Here is a 25,792-nt window from a genome sequence, read left to right as displayed (position 1 = left end):
TACTGTATTAATTTACCTGTGTTGCAAGCATATAAACTGTTGTACTTAATTTTGTAAAATATATAGGGCATAAATAATCAACTTAATTTGATTTGTTAAGCAGCAAGAAACATATTTATGGGAATTCAAGGAAGCTAAAAATTCCAATTCTATAACTATGCTCATTTTTTTCAACTGGCAAATATAATGTCAAAGACAGGAGAAACTGTCCATTCTTCATCTATCACTAAAGCAAGACAGATGTCAGAATACTCTAGAAGGATTTAAGCAAAGGCAATTTAAATTTATATGAATTCTAAATGTACATATTATCTTTTTTTAAAAAAAGATTTATTAATTTGAAAGACAGAGTTACAGAGAGGTAGAGACACAGAGAGATAGGTCTTCCATCCACTGGTTCACTCCCTAAATAGCCACAATGGCCGCAGCTGAACCTATCTGAAGCCAGGAGCTAGGAGCTTGTTCTGGGACTTGGGCCATCTTCTACTGCTTTCCCAGGGGCATTAGCAGGGAGCTGGTTTGGAAGTGGAGCAACCAGGACTTGAACTGGCACTCATATGGGATGTCCGCACTCATATGGGATGTCCGTACTTCAAGTCAGGGTTTTAACCTGCTGTTCCACATCTTTGGCCCCCATTATACTTTCTTGAAGTGTTAAAAATAAGTTAAAGGCAACAATGAGCGAGTATTCCATTGAATTAACAAGTGGCTTGAAAATAATTAAAGATGACATTAAAATGCTTATATGAAATCTGATTATTGTCTTAATAGTATAATGATGAAAACCATATAAATCATAATACAAAGTAAAGAACACAGATTGAGAGTCATTCAATTGGAAAAACAACAGCAAAGGCCAAACAGGAATTGGCAATGCACAGTAACGACTGGGGAAAGACAGAAGTGACACAGAGAAGAGGTTTTTGTCTTATAAAATTACATAATCTTGGGGCCAGTGCTGTGGCGTAGTGGGTAAAGCTGCTGCTTGCAGTGCCGGCATCCCATATGGGTGCTGGTTTGTGTTCCGGCAGCTCCACTTCTGATCCAGCTCTCTGTTGTGGCCTGGGAAAGCAGGTGAATGACCAAAGTCCTTGGGCCCCTGCATCCATATGGGAGACCCGGAAGAAGCTCCTGGTTCCTGGCTTCGGATCAGGGCATCTCCGGCCATTGCGGCCAATTGGGGAGTGAACCAACAGATGAAAGACCTCTATTTCTCTCTCTGGCTCTCCTTCTATCTCTGTGTAACTCTGACTTTCAAATAAATAAATAAATAAATATTTTAAAAAAATTATATAATCTTGGAGCTGGCATTGTGGCATAGGTAGTTAAGTAGCTGCTTACAATGCCAGCATCCTATATGGGCATGGTTTTAGTACTGTTTGCTTAACTTCCAATTCAGTTCCATACTAATGACCTGGGAAAAGCAGTTGAAGATGGTCCTAGTGCTTGGGCCTCTGTTACCCATATGGGAGACCCGGATGAAGCTCCTGGCTCCAGCTTGGAATAGCCCTGACCATTTTTAGCCATTTGAGGAGTGGAACTGCGTATGGAAGATCTCTTTCTCTGTAAATCTGCCTTTCAAATAAAAAAAATTATATAATCTCAAAGGTGTAGTTATGAAGTCTCTTATAAAGAAGGCGAGGAGGAACATGGAGAAGTGATTAGGAGGCTGGGTACTCAACTGCAAAGAGTCCAAAAGTGAACTTTGGCCACATAATAGAACAACTCAATTTTCCCTCATCTACACTCCTGAACACTGCCAAAGAGATTCATCATAAACCAGTGAAACCTTAGGAGTCCCTGCTGTAACAGTGGTCAAGAACTGTTTTTGCCTAGACTCTGAATAGAGCACCAATGAAATCAATAAATGCAGTTAAACAAAATTCTCACCTAATTCCATGTTTCTACTTTTTATTAACTACAGACTAATCTTGAGGTTGACAATTGATTTAAAATACCCTCAAATAACTCAACTTGCACTAATATAGCTCATAATTATAAACAATTTCTGGACATAAAAAAAGTACTAAAAAAACCTTTGCCTGCAGCACCAGCATCCCATATGGGCACCAGTTAAAGTTCCTGCTGCTCCACTTCCAATCTAGCTCCCTGCTAATGTGCCTGGGAAAGCAGCAGAGATAGCCCAACTATTTGGGCCCCTGCACATACATAAGAGACCTGGAAGAAGCTCCTAGCTCCTGGCTTTGGTCTGGCCCAGCCCTGGCTATTGCAGCCATGTGGAGAGTGAATCAGTGGATAGAATATCAATCTCTTTCTATCTATGCCTTTCAAATTAATAAATTTGTAAATATATTATTGAAAAAAATTAAAAATTTCCTGATTTTGCATATAAAGTATACTTGTATTAATCAACTACATTCTTATAAAATAGGAACTATATTGCATTCATTCAATTCATACCTGATTTAAAGAAAGGGAAAAAAAACCCAACTTCCTTACCATTACTAATAGCTAGGATAGGACTAACAAATAAAAATGTAATACCAAGTTGGTATTATAACTAATATATACAGAAATGAAGGATCTTTAAGAGACATTCAGAACAAATACAGAATATATATATATATATATATTGTACTTTTAAGACAAAATCACAAATGTAAGAGGTCTCACTTTAAATCTAAGGATATCAAGTACTGCTAAGTGCTTCTTACAAGCTAATACATTTCCAAGGTATAATGTAGTATTACTATTTCCTCATCTTAGTATTGTTGCTGACCACATAAAAGTAGTTAAGATACAAAAAACATATTGTTAACTTAAATCCCCTTGCATGCAATAGTTAAGGGCCCTTAGAGATGGGTGTAAGTACATACCTTGAAGGTGAGGCTGAAAGTAGTGGGAGGAACTGAAGTGAGGCTCGAGCTCTGTTGTATGGTCTCCCTCTTAGGGAGGGGTAGGGTGTTAGGCAGGGGCACCTGAAAAGGCAGGTAACACATATCACAATCTAACTAAATCTGCTACAAAAGCCCCATGAAAGATAATGCTAAAGGACTCTTGAGGGTGGTGGTCATTATTTATCAGAGCCAACTTAAGTATCTCTGACTACTTTTGAGTTTATACTGTGGTTATAGCAACTGACAAGTATGTAGAACTTTTGAAGACAAATATTGCATTTTAATGTATAAATTAGCAGAAAGAACACTCTAAATATAAGATGTGGTGCTGGTCATATTTTAATGTGTGCACAAATAATTTGGAGATATTGTAAAAATGCAGATTCCAATTCAGTGGATCTGGGTTAGGGCCTGAAGTTTTATATTTCAAACAATCTTCCATGTATTAATGATGTTGGTGGTCTATGGAGCTACTTTTTGTGAAGTTCTGAGGAATCTTACCATACATATTTGAGAGGGATCCACATATCTAACAGAGATTGTTATTAGGACAGTGATGGTATGAGAAACTGGATCTCTCCTTCAAAAGTCTACTTTTTCATAATTAGATTCAAGCAGAAAGGTAATCCTGGAAGGAAGGCAGACTATTCCTCTCACCTTGCTACACTAGGTTGTTGTTTCGACAGTAATAAAACGTCCATGGCAAATAGGTTAGAAACTGAAAGATACAGAAACTCACTACCAATCTATTTTTTTTATTATTTGTTTCTAAGGCCCTAGAACTATGTACTCTTATATGTTTGCTTTTAATGGTTCACTTAGTTGCTCAGAGGTCTGTAATAGCATAGACATTCTTCTAAATCTTGAAAGTAGTTGGGGTATAATAATAAAAAAGACCACCTAGATTTAAATCTTCAAGACATTCAAGATAAATAACCATTGTAATACTGGGTAATACCAGACATTATCAGTTAGGACCATAAAAGTATACTACTAAGCCTGAGGGGGAAAAATCATTTTCAAGTATAATTTTTAGAAACACAAAAGTTCTATCTATAAAACGGAAGCCCCACACTAATGAAAGAAAGAAAAGAACAATTCCAAATGAAAATTTCCCACATAGGACATGTGTTGTCAGTACTATATTAAATTTACAATTACCTCTCATTTGGCATAAGTCAGCAACACTGAAATAATTCCAAACTGATAATCATTTATCAATATCCCTGACTCAAACTGTTTTTCTGCTCGCAAATACTTATGTACCCTGGACACATTTATATGTGAGAATTCCTCTACTAGTTATCAGTCTTCAAGCCCTTATATTAATTAACCTTACAGTTAATACAGAAACCATTAAAAAATGCTCATCTACATAGACCACATGACTTTAAAGGGTTCTGAAGTGTTTTTACTTTCTTACTCATATTTCATACTTTATATTTATAGCAGGTAGATTGGCCAAAAGTAGTATGTGTGTTTTTGAAAAAGAGCTTATGAATATATTTTTTAAATGAGAAAAAGACACCAAAATTACTGTATAAACTATTCAATATTTGTTAATCTAAATAATAAAATCAGCACTTAAACAGAAAGGAAGCCTTTTTTTCTTTAAGTTTTCCATTAAGTCAAGGTATGTGGAGCAAAGATAGATTTGGCACACAAAGTGAAATTTTATGACATCTGAAAAATTGGACAAATTGTATTAATCAACTCTCAGAAAGCTATCACCAAGTATATGGTTCCCTCCTACACTTTTGCCTAAGCACTACAAAAACCAGATTAAGTGACCCTCAACGCATCTTTACCTTTCTAAAATTCCATACACTTGATGCTAAAGGGAAGAATAGATAGCATGAGGGAAAAATGTGAGAAGGAAAAAAAAATCAAGACTTTTATACTCAAAATGATAAAGTCCTTTACAAGAGATTTTTAAATATTTATATGTAAAAGATGTTTTAAAAGAATGACGAAAGGGGCCAGCATTGTAGTGTAGCAGGTAAAACTGCTGCTTGCGATGCTGGTTGTGTTCTGGCTGTTCCATTTCCAATCCAACTTCCTGCTAAAGGCATGGCAAAGCAGAAGACGGCCCAAGTTCTTGGGCCCCTGCTATCTAAATGGGAGACCTAGATGAAGCTCCTGGTTCCTGGTTTTGGCCTGTCCCAGCCCTGGCCGTTGCAGCCATTTGAGGAGAAAACAAGTGGATGAAGATCTCTCTCCCCACTGCCAACTCTTTCCAAAGTAATAATAATAATAAAGGACCAATATTTCTTGAACAATAGCTTTTGCTTACTGCAGAGGACTATATTTAAAAAAGAAAAACTTACCAAATAGTTACCATACTAGCTTTGCAAACAAGGACCATATGAATACCTTCTAAAATATTATTTTAAATTACACTTTAACTAGTTGCCTAACACTTTTGAACTTACAATTTTATATCAGTCAGCAAACTAGGAAAAATAAACTCCACTAACTGGTAAGACAATCTTAAATTATAGTTGTTCTGGGAAAATAAGGCTTAATTTACAACATGGTTTAGTATCACCTTACATTCGGATATTTAAGAGTTTCTGAGTACTTACTTACAAACTATAGCTCAATATTCAACATAGGAATATTGTTATGGTCTAATATATATGTGTAAAATTTTATATACATAAGAAATTTAAGAAACATGATTTTTTAGAAATGTTTTGTTTTAAAATGCTAATTCTCATTATATTTAATAAGTAAGATTTCAGTACACTATCAAAAAGCTTTGTTTAATAGAAATACAAACCAAGTAAAATGCTGAATTTGTAGAATTTGAGAACTAAGGACAAAAATTCTCCCCCAAAACCAGGTTAATAGGATTAGTACTTATGAAATCCAAACTAAGCACAATAAGCCTTGATCTTAAATGGAAATGTGATGGCTTTCAAGGAATAAACAAAAAAACCCAGCTGTTATTAAGGTACCAGACAGCAACAGCCATGCTCCTTACTAAACTCCACACCTCAGATTGATTACTTACATTATTAACCAAAGTATCCTCCATCTTTGCATTATTAGTAGCCACAGTGTTAGGCAGAGAAGAAGAAGGTGTAGTATAGTCTGTTACAGACTCCTGTGGAGTAGTAATAGAGAAATATGTTTCAAACTGAATTAATGGTTCACTTTCTAATGACAGCCTAATAGCTGTAAAATTTGTTTTGGAAAAAAGCAGGAGGAGAGAGCAGACCTTAAAACTCAAGTCACTCAAATACTGATTTATCTACTAATGGGATAATACAACATAGACCCACCATCAAAGGCAACATTAACTGTTGCTGACTGAGCTCCAGCACTTTTAAAAAAATGCACTGCACAGTGCTGGGAGGTTGTCAATAATACCAAGTATCTTATTTTTATGTTATTAAAAATTTTTTGATGTGCTTCTTATACTCAATCTATAGCTTGCTGCCAACTACTTATTTGTTATTCTTCAAAATAAAAATGATACAGATAAGCAAAAATATCAAAATCTTAGTTCTCATACATAACAAATTAGGTTTATCATCATGATTTTTTTTCTTTAAATATGAGTATGGTAAAGTTGGTTCACATAAATTTTTACTTGCATGAATTCAGTTGTACAGCAATTAAAAAGAGAAAAATATTAATTCATTTAAGAGTCCCACTTCCTTTTTTTCTCAGCTTATGTCCCAGATAAGTATGGCAGATAAGTAAAATAGCAATTTGCATGTTATACTCATGTATCTCCAAATACATTAAATTACCTTTAGGTTACTTATCATGCCTAATATAGTGTAAACACTATGTAAATAGTTGTATACTGAATTTTTCTGGAAATAACATCAAGGGAAAAATACATGTATACTATAGAAACAACTTTTATAATGTTTTTGATCTGTACTTGGTTGATCCCATGGAAATAGGGTATAGTTTTTTTTTTTTAAAGAACTACATCTTTTGGGGCTGGCGCTGTGGCATAGAGGGTAAAGCTGCTGTCTGCAATGCTGGTATCCCATATGGGCGGGTCATGTCCTGGCTACTCCACTTCCCATCCAGCTTCCTAGTAATGTGCCTGGGAAATCAGCAGAAGATAGCCCAAGTGTTTGAGCCCCTGTCTCCATGTGGCAAACCCAGAAGAAGCTCCTGGCTCATGGCTTTGGCCTGGCCCAGCCCTGTTGACAGCATTTGGGGAGTGAATCAGCAGATCAAAGATTTTCTCTCTTACTCCCCTCTCAGTAACTCTTTCAAGTAAAATAAATAAATATTTGAATTGTAAAATACATAAATCTTTCAAGTAAAATAAATAAATCTAAAAAAGAAAAAAAAAATCTTTCATTCAATGTGGATCCTAAGTACAAGTCTACACTCTCTAATACTCAACCAAAGAACTGTGATCTGTTTCAACCATGACTGCAGTCACTAAAAGTTTAGCTTATTTCTGGATATTGAAATCACAAAAGTGTAAAAGACAACCCATATAACTCTATTATTAATAAAATACAGAGCCATTCTTTTTAAGCCTATAAACCCACGAGAAATATTTCAATCTTGCACAGAAAAATCACACTTTGAGCTACTCAAGTAATTCAGAAATAAGTTTCTACAAAAAATTAACTTTTTATAAAGAATTCTATATTATGTAAGTATACCACAAAATACAATTTCTATAGAAATAACCCACAGGCTGTAATGCATACATCTCAGATAAAAAAAGAAAAAAAAAAAAGAAAACAAACAAACAAACAAACAAAAAAAAACACCACACACTGATAATGTTGTCATTCATTTCATAAGCAAGCATATCAAATGAACTGAAGATCATGGCATGTTGCTCACCTTTGCATTTGTGCCATATTCTGCAGATGATACAGAGATCATGGTCCCTATATCAGTAGACATTTCTGAGACTGCTTTGGTTTCCTTCGTGGTGGAAGGATCTGTGCTTCTGATGGTAGTAGAGCTTGGCTTCTCCTGTCCCTCTGGCTCCCCCTGTTGGGCGTCTTTCACTTTTCTATTTTTTAATGAACGTTCCTTTCCAATAGGACCAGGTTTATGTTCTTTGTTTTCTACTGGACTCAAATCTGGAAGCTGAAGTCAATGTTTATGACAAAAATGCATCACAATAAAGAAAATTCGTTAAAAAAACCAACTCAATTTAAAAACTTATCTGCTTACCATGTGTTAACGGTTTTCATGAAATTCAACATAGATTATGAATTATATTTACCTTCTGGGCTTTGATAGGTCCTGCCCGTGGCTGCTTCTGGCGCTGCTCTTTTGGTTCAGGTATTTTGTCAGATTTTTCCGAAAGCACAGGAACAACCTCATTTTCATTCCCATTTGAAGCTGGAGCACCGAATTGAATAGTGTCAATTCCAATTTCAACTCCACTGTCTTGACCATTCTTTGTTCCCTTGTAAAATAATATTTAGTATCATTAAATTGTTATAAAAAATATTGTTATCAAAGAAAACAGACTTTCAGATTTGACAGGAGGTTTGGAGCTATACATATTAACTGAGATAAATTGACATTGATTATGTTTTAGGAGAACCTTCCCTTAACTACTCTTGATTTATGTTAGAAAACAAATGGTAAAATGAAAACTATGACCAGACTGAAGTTTTTAAAGTCCTGTCTCTCATAAGTGTGATTACAGGCAAATTATGCCTTCAAATTATCTGATCACTTAAAACAAATGTAAAAGCCACAAATACACAATAAAACAGATAAATAAAAAGAAGAGAAGGATAAGCAATACCAGAACTACCTACTTCTTAGTAGTTTGCAAAAGATGATATGGGCTTTGTTACAGTTAACTTAAATCTTTTCATGTAAAAACAAACAAAAACATAAAACTGGTTTTGTAGTTCAAAGTAGGCTTTGGTCTACTAACTGAATTATCACTTCATATCATTTTTGGCATCCTTGAACTTGATGTTCCAAACATAATGTATACAGTTAATATTATATCCGTTTAAGAATGTCAACAGTATAAGGCATGCAATTCAAATATATTTTTTTGTATAAGTTTTATTTATTTATTTATTTGAAAGGCAAAGTAAGAAGGGAAGAGACACCTTCAATTTGTGCTTCACTCTCCAAATGCTTGCAACAGCCAAAGTCAGGAGACAATAAAGCCACCCCTGGTATTCCCAGGTGGGTGGCAGAGGCCCAAGTATATGGGCAATCATTTGTTGCTCCCTAGGCATGGTAGCAGGAAGCTGGATAGAAATTCTGGGGCTCAAACTGGCACATTAATTTGGGAAGTGGGCATCCCAAACCAGTTTAACCCTCTGTGCCATAACACCACCAGATTCATTTTTAAATATTTAAATATTCACCTTCCAATATAAGCAAATATGATATATATTAATAGAACAAAAATTAATATTAACTTTATTCAGTGATGAAATTCTTTTTAAAATATTTTTCTAAGTATAAATGCAGTTATTATCAAAAGAGCCTATTACATCCTGAGAATGATAACAAAGTTCAGACTATATTATCATACCAATCTTGAGCCCATTTGGCATAACTAACAGTCATAGCATTAGATATAATAATAATCATTTAGAATTCTACTTCTCTAGAGTCATTGAAGAAAATATCTCACTAGAGAATTCTTTCCATCCTGTCAAATGTCAATTTTGCTAATCCAAAATTTCATCATGAAGGAAAACTCCAAAGTCACATACAACATTCATGAAAAATCATCTTCTATCCAGAGAGCATAAACAGAAAGAGGCTAAAGAAAATGTAAAAGAAAAATGAGATAAGGTGAAGATAAGCGTAAACATCCTTTTACCACTGCAAACTTGTAGAATGCCTGTAAATAAATTCTTGCAACTGAGCAACAAAGACAGCAAACGAAACTTTCCACTCTGTCCTTTATACACTGAAATTTGTATGTAAGCAAGGTTGTTTAAGAACAACCATAATGCCAAGACCAACAAGCAGAAGAAAAAAATAAATTAAGGTTCTTAAAAACTGAATATAGTGACTCTTGATTTTGATCATACAGAGTTATCCAAGGAACTTTTAACATTAAAGACCATGAGGCCTACTCAAGATCACTGTAACAGAGTGGGCGTAGAAGGTAGCAGAAAGATATCTATGAAGGAAAAAAACCCCTCTCAAACATAATCTTCATGTAATGCTTCTCTGTACCCCTTTATAGCACATATGGTCATGTGCTGCTTAACTCTGAGGATACATTCTGAGAAATACAAGGCTGGGCAATCTCACTGGGCAAACATTGTGGAGTATACTTAGATAAACTAAGAAGGCTATGACATCTCTGGACAATATAATACTTTGGACAATTTCATTGTTATGTAGCATGATGACTGAAAGCTCATCTTTCCTTCAGTATTTTTCTTAAATTCACTTTAACTAGACTTCTGCACCTACTATTCCACCAACACTGCCCTTGTCAGTTGTTAACCTCCACGTTGCTAACTTCCCATCCTATAGGAAAATCTGAAACACCCAGGCATTCTTCATTAAATTTTATTTTCACCTGGCTTTTAGGACACTAATCGTTTAGTATCTCATCTCCTACATTTCCCTGAGTTAGAAAGCCCAAGGCTTAATTTTTTATTCTCTTCTTTTTCTAACCTCTTCCATAGTTCTTCCTTACTGGTAACATTTATATACTAATGACTTTTAAATTTTTATCTATAAACTAGACAGTCTCTTTCATACTACAGACTCATATACCTACTTGACATTTCCACACAGATGTGTAATGAACATCTTAACTCTAATATGTCCCCTAACTCCCTTAATTCTCTGTCCCAAACTTGATCCATTTCTAACTTCACACTCAACAGATGGGAATTTTTTTCCTTCAGATGACAAAATTTTGGACTTTCAATTTTTTTTCTCATACCTGATATTTAACCCATCAATAAATCTTGTCAGCTTGATCTTCAAATATCCAGAAACCATTTCTCATAACATCTAATGATATCTTCTACATGCTATCGTTCCATTAATTCAATGATATCATAACTTCTAATCTTTTTCCTGCCCTGCGATATTAGCAGACCACTGAGAAGTCAGATCCTATCACTTCTGTTTTCAAAACTCTCCACTCCCTATTGGCTCTTCAACTTACTTATTCTCTATCTCTTCTTTTTGTTCCATCCACATGCTTTCCCTAAATTTTTCAAACATACCAGGAATGCTCTTGTTTCATATCTTTTGTATTTCTTTTTCTCTGAGTCTGGAGCTTTTTCCCCCATGATTTATTTTATTTATTTGAAAGGCAAAATGACAGAGAAAAACAGGGAGAGATCTTCCATCTGGTGGTTCACTTCCCACATGGCTGCAATGGCCACACTGTCAGGAGCCCAGAGCATCATCTGGAAATCCCACGTGGATGTAGGGGCCCAAGCACTGGGGCCAACTTCCACTGGTTTCCTAGGCACATCAGCAGGGAGCTGAATTGAAGGCAGAGGAGCTGGGCTTGAACCAGTGCTCAACTCAGAGTGCCACAAGGCTGGCCAGTCTTTGTATTTTTTTAAAGGTGGGGTGCCAGTGTCATAAGCAACGGTTTAGCCCAATGAACCACACCACCATACCTTTGGATTTGGAAATCGTTTTCCCTCAGACACTTGAATAACGCAAAATGCTCTCTTAACTCCATCAAATCTTTAATTCAAATGTCAGCTAAGTCGCCTTTTCTTGATACCCCACTTTAAATTGTCACCACATTCCCTGGGATAGTCCTTATGTAGCTTACCTGCTTTGCCTTTCTCCTCTGTATTGATCACCCTCAAATATACAATGTTATTATCTGCTTCTCCTTAACTGCAATGGAAGTTCCATCAAGCTATGGTTTTCTATTTCAAGACCCAGTTTTGTCAGTTGCAAATAAGACCACCATCTTGTATAATGCCAGTGATTAATAAACATTTCCTCATTGAATGAATAATGAATCAATGACCTGTGTGTGAACCTCTAAACTTTCTCAGTATTTGAGTTTGCAACATGTTAAAAAGCCCAGGAAACAGTAATTGCACTAATATTCTGTATCACAGGTCTTTTCTTGAGACTAGAAAGAAAACAAATGTTTAACCTTAAAAGAGTTAAAGGTGAAGAAGAGCTTATAAACTCAAGAGGTCTATCTGCATTAGCACTAACTGGAAACTGGTTAGAAATATATTCAGGCTTTTACCCAAACCTGCTATCAGAACCTTTTGGTATGGGTCCAGCAATCTGTTTCATGGCCTTCCAAGTGATTCTGAGGCATGCTATAAAGTTTATTTTTGAGAAACACTTGCCAGTATCAATCCCACCAATGCTATCATTAAGTCTATGCCTACCTCTGATGAAGTTGATCCAAATGATGTTAACGGTTTATTCCATGCACTGACTGAAGGTGGTTGTGGTGGACTAATGGGACCTACTGAAAAGAAGAAGCCAAAGGAAAAGTGATCATTAAAATTTAATGCTAATAATGCCTAATGCATTTTTCTCTTGATAGTAGCCAGAAATCAAAACAAGGACTTTTCACATCACCATTAAAGAGAGATTCTTAACAAACAAAAAATAAAGGAAAGAGAGAAAATTAAGAATGGATTATTAACTGCTTCCTATTGAAAAAAAAAAAAAATGAGATGGCTAAAAAAACCTTACTGAATATATAAAGCGGAAGCACTTGTCGGATGCACACTTACATTTCTTAGAGAGGTCATTCAGGACAGCGGGCGGAGTCACCTTGTTATCCCATAATTCAGCTGCAAGGGTGCCATGTGACTGGGGAGTCTGAATGGATTTTCCTGTGGCTACGTAATCTGTGCCATTAGGTGTCTGAGCTGAAGGTAGCCTAATTGAAGGTGGTGGCTGTTTAGAAGACTGTGGTGCTGCCTGCAGTGGATTCTGGGCTGGTTTGTGGGTCTGTGTCTGAGTCTGGGCTGGCGCAGTGGAGGCTGAGGATGAGGCTGGGGCAACTGAGACTGAGGCAGCTGGCACTGAGACGGGGGCAGCTGGGGTTGAGATGGCTGGTGCAGGTGGGGCCGAGAGTGCTGAGGCTGTGGTCGGAGCTGAAGTTGGTGCTAGGGCTGAAGCAAGGATGGGAATTGAAGCTGAGGCAAGAATGGGGACAGGAGCTGGTGTTGAAGCAGAGACAAGGATGGGGGTTGGAGCTGGAGCTGGAGCTGTGGCTGATGAAGAGACTGTGGCTATGGCTGAAGTGGAAGATGGAACTGGAATTGAAACTGAGGCTGCAACTGGAGCTGTGGAGGTTAAAACTGGAGCTGAGGTTGAGGCTGGAGTTGGAGCTGCAGGTGATACAGGAATGGGAACCATAGTGGAGGCTGGAACTGTAGTTGCAGGAGATGAGGGGACTGGAGCTGAAGTTGAGGCTGGAGACTGAACTTGTTGAGTCCCTGTTACTTGTTTTTTGGCAAATCTTGGAGGGAGCTTAGAAGTCTGACTTCTTCCTTTTTCATTTGCATTTTTTTTGTTCCAGACCTTAAAATAATTGGTGGGAATAATTTTTGTAAATAATGTACCTGAAAGAAACAGTTCATAATGCAATTTCTAATAAAACTACCTACAGCTAATTTAGTTCCTTTAACAAATTGGTATACATAGAGGAAAAAAATGTCAATGTTGCGAATTAGATTTTAAACCACAAAAGGCAAGATGAATGGAGAAAAACATATGCATAATGTACTCTTAATAAACAAGACCAGAATTTTATTTCCACAATTCTGAAATTGGAAAAAACAAAAACAAAAACAAAAACTAAAAGAAGTTTGCAGTAAATCCATTTGGTAGCAAACAACTTGAACTGACAGAAGTCTCCATGTTATTTATACACATGTATATATAAATAAAAATATTATGTTGTCTACACTTAACTTATATTCACAACAGAAACATTAATTTTGGGAGTATGGATTATGTATTTTGCTATTTACTTTCCTAACAAAAATACAGAGGGGGCCAGTATTGTAGCATAGTGGGTAAACCTGCCACCTGTGACACCAGCATCCCATATGGGCACCAGTTTGTGTCCTGGCTGCTCCACTTCTGATCCAGCTCCCTGGTAATGGCCTGAGAAAAGCAGTGGAAGCCCCAGGTGTTTAGACCCTGCATGCACACAGGAATCTGGATGAAGCTCCTGGCTCCTGGGTTTGGTCCAGCCCAGCCCCTGGCCATTGCGGCCATCTGGGGAATGAACCAGTGCCTCTCCCTCTCTGTAAATATTTCAAATACATAAATAAATCTCTTAAAAAAATTCTGAAAATATCTGGTTCCAAGGGTTATTATGTTCAAATAAATTCAATAATTTACCTTAATTTATTTTGTGTATTTAAATGAATTACTTACAACATAAACTCTCATAGGCCAAAAATTTACAATCTATCAGATCATGGAATTTAAAGGTAATTAAATTAACTCATCTCCTTTGGAACAAATGAGATAATCAGTATTGACACATAAATTGTTGAATTAAAGTACAGATGCTCTCTCATGTAACTGGTAAATTACAGTGATAATATTTTGTCTCAAATTTACCAAAATTCTGGTTTAAAAGTTTATTTATTTAAAAAAAATTTTTTTTTTGACAGGCAGAGTGGACAGTGAGAGAGAGAGAGAGAGAGACAGAAAGAAAGGTCTTCCTTTGCCATTGGTTCACCCTCCAATGGCCGCCGCGGCTGGCGCGCTGCAACAGGCGCACCGCACTGATCCGAAGCCAGGAACAAGGTGCTTATCCTGGTCTCCCATGGGGTGCAGGGCCCAAGGACTTGGGCCATCCTCCACTGCACTCCCAGGCCACACCAGAGAGCTGGCCTGGAAGAGGGGCAACGGGGACAGAATCTGGCACCCTGACTGGGACTAGAACCTGGTGTGCTGGCGCCACAGAGGATTAGCCTGTTGAGCCATGGCGCCAGCCAGGTTTAAAAGTTTTAAGTTGTAAAAATGAAAACCACTTTCAACATCTGAATAGTAAATACAGCCTTGATTTTACCAGCAGATCAAAACCTTGAACATTTACTAAAATATGTTGGGCAATAACTAGCAGTAAATTGAAGTAAGCGTTAAACCTGTATGACTTGTTCTTCCTTCTTTCTCCGTTCCTCATCCTGTAAACGTTTTTGTTGTTTTTTGGATACCACTTCAGTAAAACCATCATCATTCAAATTTGACTGGGGGTCTTCAACAACTGTTACTTCAGGATGATCATCAATTATAACAACACCTGTGGATGCGAAGGATTTAAAAATTTTTTTGTCCAAATGAAAACAGAAATGTTTAACCTAGTAGGACAATGAAAAAAGTCACAGATCTTGATCTTACAACTTACATACAGTATAACCTATTTCCTACTTTGAAATGTCTATTCATTAGTAAAATTTGAAAAGATTGTTCACAGATTTATGAAAGATTTCATAAGCAAGATTACAATTAAAAGACCTAAACTTATCTGCTTTGAATGTCTTTTTTGTGTAAAAACAAAACAAAATAAATAAATAAATAAAAATTATCTCATGACTTCCACCTCCAGCACAGGATCAGCACAGTGCTTTAAAGATCACAGTACTCTACACTTATTTGCATCTAACCATTCTTAAGAGTTTGTTCCCCATGTAGGACCTCTGTCCTTAATGAGTTGTACTATGCGAATTAACAGTAAAACTAGTCTTCAAACAGTACTTTATACTTTGTGCGTCTGTGTGGGTGCAAACTTTTAAAATCTTTACATAGTATATACTAAGTTGATCTGTATACAAAGATAATTAAAAATGAATCATAATGAAGAATGGGATGGGAGAGGCAGTAGAAGGTGGGATGGTATGGGGGTGGGATGTCGGGTATGGGGGGGAAGAACCACTATAATCCAAAAGCTGTACCTATGAAATTTATATTTATTAAATAAAAGCTTTCTGAAAGAAAAAAAAGAGGTTCTCATTATTATTCTCTCCCCTTTTCAAGGGATGAAATAAGCGGAGAAGCTGATCTGTTACAGGTGAAGTGACCCAACTAGCTGGCTTTAGGACTCTGAATGTGTCTGTTAGTAGACCCTATATACAATGTGTGGCTGTTAAAAACAAATGGAGGGGCTTGCACTGTGGTATAGTGGGTAAAGCCACCACCAGCAGTGCCAGCATCCCATATGGGCAACAGTTTGAGTCTCAGCTGCTCGACTTCCAATCCAGCTCTCTGCTATGGCCTGGGAAGCAGGAGAGGATGGCCCAAGTCCTTGGGAGACTTGGAAGAAGCTCCTGGCTCTTGGCTTCAGATCGGCACAGCTCTGGCCATTGTGGCCATCTGGGGAGTTAACCAGAGGGTGGAAGATCTCTCTGTCTCTTTGCCTCTCTGTAACTCTGCCTTTCAAATGAAATAAATCTTTAAAAAAAAAAAGAAAGAAAGAAAGAAAGAAAGGAAATACCTAGGTGAAAGTTCAATGCAAATATAGAGCAGTAGTGATATACAAAGACACCAAGATCCCATTTCAGGGTGCCTGGGTTTAAGCTCAGGCTCTGCTCCCAATTTCAGTTTTCTGGTAACGCACACCCTAGGAGGCAGCAGGCAGAAGTTGAGTTCCTGCCACCCATATGACAGCTGGGTTGAATTCCCTGCTCCTGGCTTTGGCCGGGCCCAGCCTCAGCTGTTGCAGGCATTCAAGGAATGAACCAGTAGATAAGACATATCTCTAGCTAACATCCCTCTCCCCCATTCTCTCTCTGGTTAAAGATGATGTATAAACATCACAATCACCCATCCAATAAATAATCATATTTTCAACTTACTGTCCAATAATCATTATTTTGGGCTTCTTAAAATTGTATTATATCTCAGTAAATAGGGGACTGGTGCTGTGGTGTAGTGAGTAGGCATATGGTGCCTGCTCTCCTTCTGATCTAGCTCTCTGCTGTTGCTTGGGAAAGCAGCAGAAGATGACCCAAGTTTTGGGGCCATGCACCCGCGTGGGGAGACCAGGTGGAAGCTCCTGGTTCCTGGCTTTGGACTGGCCCAGCTCTGACTGTTGTGGCCATCTGGGGAATGAACCAGCGGATGGAAAACCTATCTCTGTAACTCTTCCTTTCAAAAAAATAAATCCTTAAAAAAACTGTATCTCAGTAAATATAAAATCTAAACCCATTTAATATTTCAGGGGCAAGTATTTCACTCTGTGGTAAAGACCGCACTTGTGATGAGCCTGGGTTCCAGTCCCAGAGCTACTACTGATCCCATCCTCCTGGTAACAAGCGTAACAAGCATTCTAGGAGGCCATAGGACAGGTGATGGATCAGTGTCTCTTCTTCTCTTTCTACTTTTCAGTAAATAAACACTTCAGGGCCTGGTGTTGTGGCATAGTGGGTTAGGTTGCCACCTGAGTTGCCTGCATCCCGTCTGAGTGCTAGTTTTAGTTCCAGCTGCTCTGCTTCTGATCTAACTCTCTGTTAATGTGTGAGGGGAAGCAGTGGAGGAGGTCCCAAGTCTTTTCACCACTGCACCCACATGGGAGACCCGGATGAAGCTTCTGGTTCCTGGTCTTGTCCTGGCCCAGTCCCTGCTATTGAGGCCATTTGGAGAGTAGACCAGTGGATGCAAGATCTCTCTCGTTGTCTCTCCCTTTTCTCTCTTTCAAATAAATAAAATTTAAAAAACTTTAAAAAAAATAAACACTTCAAAAACATTTTTTAATTTATTTTTTTTTTTGACAGGCAGAGTGGACAGTGAGAGAGAGAGACAGAGAGAAAGGTCTTCCTTTGCCGTTGGTTCACCCTCCAATGGCTGCCGCGGTTGGCGCGCTGCAGCCGGCGCACCGTGCTGATCCGGTGGCAGGAGCCAGGTGCTTCTCCTGGTCTCCCATGGGGTGCAGGGCCCAAGCACTTGGGCCATCCTCCACTGCACTCCCTGGCCACAGCAGAGAGCTGGCCTGGAAGAGGGGCAACCGGGACAGGATTGGTGCTCCAACCAGGACTAGAACCTGGTGTGCCGGCGCCGCAAGGCGGAGGATTAGCCTAGTGAGCCGCGGCGCCGGCCACTTCAAAAACATTTAACTGAAAAATTAAAGTAGTTCAGGTTATGTGACTATTGATTATAAGCATGTCGTCACAAAAAACATAAATCTCAAAACAGGCAATTCAAATAAGTTTTAACTTTACAAGTATATATTTTAATTGAAGCATAATAAAAATAGCTATTTCCTTGAGAACATTAAGTACATAACTCAGGATGGTGATAGCTGGTAAGTAATGGCAAAGTTTGTCAGGAAAATTACAGGGAATCTATCCATAAAGAATTCTTTTGAAATAGCCACAAATTATAACCAAATTACTAACCTAATGCTCCATGATTCACCTCACTTCACCTTATCATGTAAGCATTCAATCATCTCACATCATTAAAGTAGTTCTCAAACTTAACCATGCACTGGAATCACTTAGAAAACCTGTTAAGAAAGACTGCTGTGTCTCACTTCCAGAGTTTCTGATTTAGGAGGTTTCTCACAATATTCCAGGTGGTTCTGTTGGTCTGGGGGGCCACCCTTTGAGAACAGTGTCTAAGACCTGAGTCCAAATCTGGATTTAAGTAACCATTAGCTACATGACAGAAAGTCTCTTTTACTTCTTTAAAAACTGGAATTAAGCACCTATCTCTCAATTTCATTCAGTATCTCCACTTTCTTTTATTTTATTTTATTTTTTTTATTTTTTAGACAGGCAGAGTGGACAGTGAGAGAGAGACAGAGAGAAAGGTCTTCCTTTGCCGTTGGTTCACCCTCCAATGGCCGCCGCGGCCGGTGCATCGCACTGATCTGAAGGCAGGAGCCAGGTGCTTCTCCTGGTCTCCCATGGGGTGCAGGGCCCAAGCACCTGGGCCATCCTCCACTGCACTCCCGGGCCACAGCAGAGAGCTGGCCTGGAAGAGGGGCAACTGGGATAGAATCCGGTGCCCCGACCGGGACTAGAACCCGGTGTGCTGGTGCCGCAAGGAGGAGGATTAGCCTATTGAGCCGCAGCGCTGGCCAGTATCTCCACTTTCATTTTCATCTGAATGATAGGCAGAATAGTGCCACTTTAACATATAAACATATTTGCTCATTTTAGTTTCCTCATGCAAACTTTTCTTTTTCTTATTGCTTATGTTATCCTACACATTTGATGCTCTCACTTCATGGCCTTCTGAAAATATCTACTCCTTCTCATCCAATTATTTATTCTCGATTCATCATAATCTTAGATACCAATTTACCAAAGTCATAACACCCTGAGTTTAACATTTCCTAATATCTTGTTTTTAAGCACACAGAATCTACACAGATATAATTAAGCATCTTCACTTGGTTTTGTGCTTTTCCACAAGCATTTGGAAAGAGGGTGATTTTCTCCTTTTTGGATTCCCAAGCATGCAAGTTTCATGAAGCATTCAAGGTTATGCAAAAAGTACATGTTATTTTACTTTAAATCAGTGTTTCACAATCAGGCTCTAGTTCTACCTTGAATGGCTCTTTTTTTCTCTGATGACTTCATTTATTTATAGAATCTACTCAAATGCAAAAAATAAATGAAAGGAACATTAAGACATACTTGCGTAATTGTTGAGATCAAACTGTGACAGAGCATCTACTTTCTCTTTGGGTTTTTTAGGACCTGGTTTGGGGTCTTCTCTTTTTTTCCCAGTAGGATCTTTGGAAGTTTTTTGTCCTGTACCATTAAGCACTCCTTCCTGGTGGTGTGCTAAGCTGCCATTGACAGAATCAACAACAGCAGTGGTTGCAGACTGGTCATCAAATGGCCTAAAAAAAAATTTGAGATATTACTAATTCCAAAGGAAACATGCTCTTACTGGCAGATTTATAAATTCAATGTAGATGAAATAACACTGGATTTGAAAGTGCTAACTCTTAGTATCAATAAGCCTTAGTGACTTCTGTTGAGTAACAACCTTCCTAAAACTGAGCTTCCTGATTATGTAGATTAGCTTCCTAGAGCACATCCCAGCAATTAAATTCTAGAATTCTAATTATTGCCAGAAGGCTTGAATTGTTTCTAGTTGCCTATCTATAAGCGAAGCCAGCAGATAACTCTATGATTCAATCAAATGGACTGGATACTTTCCAAAAATGGGTAGTATATGAAATGCAAATTTTTAAAAAGCTGACTCATCTATATGTAATATAAACATAAAAACTACTTTTAGTATGGAAATAAGTCATTTCACAAACAAAATGTGGTCCTACAGTTTTTGTTTCCTAACAGATTAATTCTTAGATTTAGTTTACATATCCAGATGAAAATAGGTTATGGAAAATGTGTTTATTAATACATTTTCATCTTATCCTATAGTATTACTCAAGATAAAAGCTTACCATGTTCCCAACCATGACTTCAAGCATTTGAAGAATAAATTAATTTCTTCTAATTTAACCTCTTGTCCGACATTTGTTTTAACTATAATCAGTCACCACTATTTCTATAATTTTAAAGTTGGTGTTATCTACATGACACAGAAATAAAATCCAGAGTTCCCTTGAGTGTTATTACTTGAAATTCTAACAATCCAGTTACAGTCAATGAATTAGCCAACATTTTTGTTATCTTCATCTCTGGAACCACTAGAGGGATGTTCAAATTCAGAGCCAAGGCGGGTACTCAGGGGGCTGGCTCTCTGGCGTGGTAGGTATAGCCATAGCCTGTAGTGCTGGCTGCTCTAATTCCAATCCAGCTCGCTGCCATGTACTGGGAAAGCAGTACAAAGCACCTGCGTGGGAGAACTGAAGTAGCTCCAAGCTCCTGGCTTTGGGTCGGACCAGTTCCGGCTGTTGTGGCCATGTGGGGGAGTGAACTAGTAGATAGAAGACCTTGCTCTCCGCCTTCCAAAAAAATAAATAAATCTTCAAAAAGGAAGAGGGGCAGGTACTCAGGACTGGTCTCATTAGTTACCTGGAACATCTTTCTAACTTATCAGGAAAACAAAATTATTTTCCCTTACCAGTACAGCAATCTGGAATGCTATGTGTAATCAAGCATCTAAATTTAATACAGTACCGTCCAATACAGTTCAGGTTATCAGTTCAGGTTGCAAATCCAGGAATCTGATGTAAAAAACGGGATATTCTCTAATAATGATTGCTTACTCTAAACCCCGGTATTATACAACTACAAAGTACACAGTCCAGATTTGAACCTAGGCATTCTGAGTCTAAACTACTACTTTACTTTTTTTAAAAAAAGATTTATTTATTGGAAAGGCAGAGACAGAGAAAGAGAAGAGAGGTCTTCCATCCACTGGTTCACTTCCCAAATGACCGCAATGGCCAGAGCTGAGCTGATCCAAAGCCAGAAACTTCTTACGGTCTCCCACACGGGTGCAGGGGCCCAAGGACATGGGCCATCTTCTACTGGTTTCCCAGTCCATAGCAGGGAGCTTGATCAGAAGTGGAGCAGCCAGGACTTAAACCGGCAACCATATAGGGTGCTGGCATTGCAGACAGTGGCTCTACCCACTATGCCATAGTGCTGGCCCTTAAGTCTTGACTTCTTGGCATTCCCTATCCAGCTTTCTGCTAATGTACCTGAAGAGAAAGCAGATTATGGTCCAAGTACTTGGGTTCCTGGCAGCCACAGGTGAGATCCAGAAGGAGGTTCTTGTTTTCTGGCTTCAGCCTGGCTCAGCCCCAACTGTTGCAAGCTCTTGGGGAGTAAACCAGCAGATGGGAGACCTCTGTCTCTCCTGCCTTTTCAAACAAAATGTCTAAAACACAGAATGCATGGAGCAGGCTTGCAGTGCAATGGATCAAGCTGCTGCCTGAAACACCAAGCATCCCATCTGAGTGCTGCTTTGAGTCTCAGGTCCTCCACTTCTTTCTGATCTACCTCCCTGATAACGTGCCTGGATAAGCAGGAAGACCCAGATAGAGTTCCAAGCTCCTGGCTCAGATCCCTGGTTGTTGTGGCCATCTGCTGAGTGAACCAGTGAATGGAAGATCTCTTTGTCTCTCCCTCTCTCTTCATAACTTTGCCTTTCAAATAACCAAATAAATCTTTAAAGAGTACTCACCCTTTCTTCCCACTTTTTGATGGTGGGCCACTTCGTCTTTCACTCCTAGGACCTGAGAAATTTCTTCCTGATTTGGGTGGACCACTGTTGCCACGTCGATTTTGGCGATCTACTCCAGGCCTCTGACTAGAAAAACTTCTCTTTGCTATTTCTCTCTTTGGAGGTAAACCGTTGTCTCCGGCTTTCACAACTGCTTGTGCAATCAAATCAGCATTTTTTTTTTCATCCCTTTCTCGCCGTTCATTGAAATCACTGCTTTCAGAAGCGGTTTCCCATTCTTCATTTGCCTGATCTGAAGAGTTCTGGTTAGACAAGTCTGGTGTTTTATTCCCAGAAATATCTCCAGCAGGATTCACTGGTTCTTGAACCACATTATTAACTGTGCCGTTGGTGGGCAATGCTGCTTCATTTGTCTTTGAAGCAGCCTCCCTCTCCCTTAGTCTTCTAAACCGAGGAGGCTTATCTTGCCTTGGTGGTCGGGTAGGACGTTGCCTGCGTGGTCTCTCTCTAGCTGGGTCAAATTTTCGCTCAAACTTTGGAGGTCGTTTATCTACTGGCATAGGAATAAACTGCTCGTGTCTTCTTGGCTGCTCTCCATCTTCTGGTTTAGGAGCTTCTGCCTGCCGTGGATTCCACTGATTGTCCCGATAAGCAGGCCTTCGTAAGGTGGAAGGGCGGGATGGACGACCTCCAGGATCCCTTCCACCACGCCTGAATGTTCCCCCTCTGCCACGCCGTGTAGGCTCCCCTTTAGGAAGAAAACCTGGTTTAGATTTATCATCTTCCCTCACATAAGGCTTTTCTAGTGGTCTATTATCTATTCGGACATGATTTTCTGGCTTGAAAGAAGATTGAGACTTTATAGGTTTCTTGTTTTCAGACCGTTCCTCTCTTTTAGGAAGTTTACCTTTGCTTAAACTATCCTTGTCACTTGCACTTTCATGAATTTCACTGTCTGTGTCAGTCTCTGAACCCCGTTGTCGTCTTCTTTTGGGGACGACTTCAAAATCAGAGCTCTCACTTCGTGTTTCACTTTCCTCTCGCTGTCTGAGAGGCCCTGAGGGCACGTGCTCTGTTCTTGGTTTATTGTCTCTGTACTGAGGATAATCACGAGTGTGTCCTCTGCCTCCCCTGCCACGCCCTCCATAAGAGCCTCTATAGCTTCGACCTCTGGAGTAATATTCACCTCGGCCTCGACCTCTGTATCCTTGATCTGGAAACCAATCTCTGTCTCTAGCTTCTTTCCAGTAGGTCCTAGGTGGTAAAGTTGATTCTTTTTTCACTGCTGGTCTTGAATCTGGTCGAGGCCTCTCTACAACAAGCTCTTTGCTGACAGGTTTCTCAGTTTGCTTTTCTTCTTTGACTACTGGTGCTACAATAGTTTGTTGGTTCACAGTTTTAACTGCAGGCTCCACCTGAACGCTACTCACAGTTTCTAAAGTCACCTCGATATCTTGGGATGGCTTTTGAGCCACAGCTGAAGCTTCAGTTGAAGACAATTTTTCAGGTTCTGGCTGAGTTGGTGGTGTAACTGACTGTGGCTGAACTGGTGCTGGAGGTGGTGGGAGTGGAGGAAGAAGATCCTTCTTTTCCGTCTTTTCGGGTTTTATCACTTTTTCAGGGACCTTTTCAACCTTTTCACCTTCTTTCTCCTTCCTTAGCTCCCGTTCCTCTTTCATATCTCTAAGCACAGGTTTTTTAATGGGACCTGATCTTCTCACTGGTCTATCATTACCTTCTTCCCTTCTGTTGGAGCCAGGCCTTGGGCCCCAGCGAGTTTCTGATTTAGATTTATATACTTTTTCAGGTTTTGGTCCTTCAGAAGAGCGTATGAAACCATCCTTTCTTGGTTTCTCCTCTGGCCTTTCTGCTGGTTCTTTTGAATCAGGGCATCTACTGGTTACTTTAGGGACGTTTGCAGATGGCTCATTTCTTTGCTCTTCTAATTTTTGAGTATGGTTAGATCCATGGGAAACACTTCGCTTCCGGACGGGCTGACTTTCTACACCTGAAATCCGATCTTCTGAAGGAGTGGATAAAGCCTTTGAGTCAGGTACTTCAAAACAAGCAGACTGATTATTTGTGTCAGTATGATGAGGTCTAACATCTTCTACAGATCTACTTAAAAACTTTTGTGCTTCTGTTTCACTTGATTCTCTGACAAAGTCTGCTTTTGGATGAGCCTCTAAATGACTATGTTCTACAGGATAAGCAGCAGTGATCTGTTCTTGGTCTTGTGCAGCTTCAGGCCTAAAATGATGAGAATTCAAAGGTATAATCAATCAAGTTATCTTTCCCACATGTAAGGATACAGAGCATAACAATATACTTTAAAAATGAAAAACAGTATCTTAACCATAAAAAGTATCTTTATCTCTTCATAAAACACTTACTGCAGCACCATTCATAACAGCTATGAAGGACAAACTGACTACATGTCCATCAGTAGCTGAATGAGTATAGAAAATGTGACACACAAACACAAAATGGAATATTAATGAAGAACAGAAGGAAATATTGTTATATACAACACAGATAAAACTAAGCTAGTCAGGACAAATATCACATGACTCCACTTTTATGAGTTTTTTTTAATCTACAGAAATCATATTCGTCAAAGTTGAACAGTGGTTTCTAGAGGCCCATTGGTTGGGGGAAATGAGGAATGCTATTCCACTGGTATAATTTTCAGTCATGTAAGATGAAGAAGTTACTACGATTTTCTGCATAATATTGTTCCTATAGTTAACAATACTGCATTGTACATTTAAAAGCACAAATGTGTGTTTTTTTTTTTTTGTGCCAAGATTGGAAATACAAGTTTATTCCTTAAAGAAAAAAACATCGAGACCCACGCTGACATGAATTTTTAATCCATAAAGACTACGCACTTCCACTTAGAACAAAAGAGTGCACTAGAGTCGGTCTATCTATCCTAATCAACTAAAAAGTTTCTAAACATTATAAATATAAATTATACCCTGTATAAGGGCAGAAGTTCTAACTATATGGCTATAGATTACTTGATGCCATACCACCAACTGCCACTTCAAATAACTTTATAAATTAGTATCTCTTCTTATTCTGGTTCCAAAAAATTTTGATAATACTGATAAACAAATCTACCCTTCTCACTAGTGGAAAACTACACCAACATTTTAGCAGGCCTACAGAAGCATGGTAGATGCATTTAAATTTTCACATCTCATCTATAGTAAAGACCTGTGATTTTTAACATCTAATGCTGAATTTCAGCATACAATTTAACACACAAAATCACACTACAAAATACTCTAATCAATACAAAAACACTAGGAAAAATAAAGTATGTCCAAAGATGAAACGAAGTACACTAAACAGCAGGAAATTAGTTTTTTGGCTCAGTATTAAATTATCAAATGATCTCCAGGGACACTAGCTTTGAACAACCTATTTAGTCTTATCCATGCTAATTACCTTATATCCTCAGGTTCCTCAGGTGCCTTGGGAGTAGTTGCCTGTTGAGGCTCAGCATGAGGATAGGGATCTGACCCCCACATCACACGGGGCTCAGAAAGGGAAACCGCATGATCCCTTGCAGATCGAGCCATGTGCTCAAATGATTCAGAACTGTTTGCCGACCCTTCCATCTGGTCCCTTCTCATTAATGGCTTTGGAGGAATCATTCCTGTAATCCAAGTTCAGAAAAAGGTGAAATGAGAATTGTAAAAAAAAAAAAAAAAAAAAAAAAAAATTCTAATAGGTATGGAATTTTCTTAAATTTTCCTAAATAAACCTAATTTAGCAAAAAAGGGGTGGAAATCCTACTTTATTACTGTTAAGACTTCATTTAAAAATTAAACATAACCCTAAAAACACATATTTTACATTAAAGGACCATTGTAGCCATTTAGGGAGTGAACCAG

The 25,792-nt window shown here is 38.5% G+C and overlaps 1 protein-coding gene across 17 annotated transcripts in view; it reads right to left on the bottom strand.

The window, feature by feature from the left end:
* The window catches only part of PRRC2C (proline rich coiled-coil 2C), a 108,117-nt gene that overhangs the window by 21,769 nt on the left and 60,556 nt on the right, over positions 1-25,792 (bottom strand). For 14 of the 17 annotated variants that reach the window (XM_062192762.1, XM_062192776.1, XM_062192767.1 and 11 more), the window contains exons 15-24: positions 25,344-25,554; positions 21,888-24,137; positions 19,415-19,623; positions 14,921-15,075; positions 12,542-13,337; positions 12,188-12,270; positions 8,083-8,268; positions 7,692-7,943; positions 5,875-5,967; positions 2,838-2,939 (exon numbers count right to left, since the gene is read on the bottom strand). In XM_062192762.1, coding sequence (XP_062048746.1) covers positions 2,838-2,939; positions 5,875-5,967; positions 7,692-7,943; positions 8,083-8,268; positions 12,188-12,270; positions 12,542-13,337; positions 14,921-15,075; positions 19,415-19,623; positions 21,888-24,137; positions 25,344-25,554 — 4,337 coding nt within the window. The remainder of the gene's footprint in view (positions 1-2,837; positions 2,940-5,874; positions 5,968-7,691; positions 7,944-8,082; positions 8,269-12,187; positions 12,271-12,541; positions 13,338-14,920; positions 15,076-19,414; positions 19,624-21,887; positions 24,138-25,343; positions 25,555-25,792) is intronic. The other 3 variants (XM_062192765.1, XM_062192770.1, XM_062192774.1) reach the window with 3 other exon arrangements.

Source organism: Lepus europaeus, chromosome 5, assembly GCF_033115175.1.
Source record: "Lepus europaeus isolate LE1 chromosome 5, mLepTim1.pri, whole genome shotgun sequence".
NCBI lineage: Eukaryota > Metazoa > Chordata > Mammalia > Lagomorpha > Leporidae > Lepus > Lepus europaeus.
This window is presented reverse-complemented; position numbering and strand designations above follow the sequence as displayed.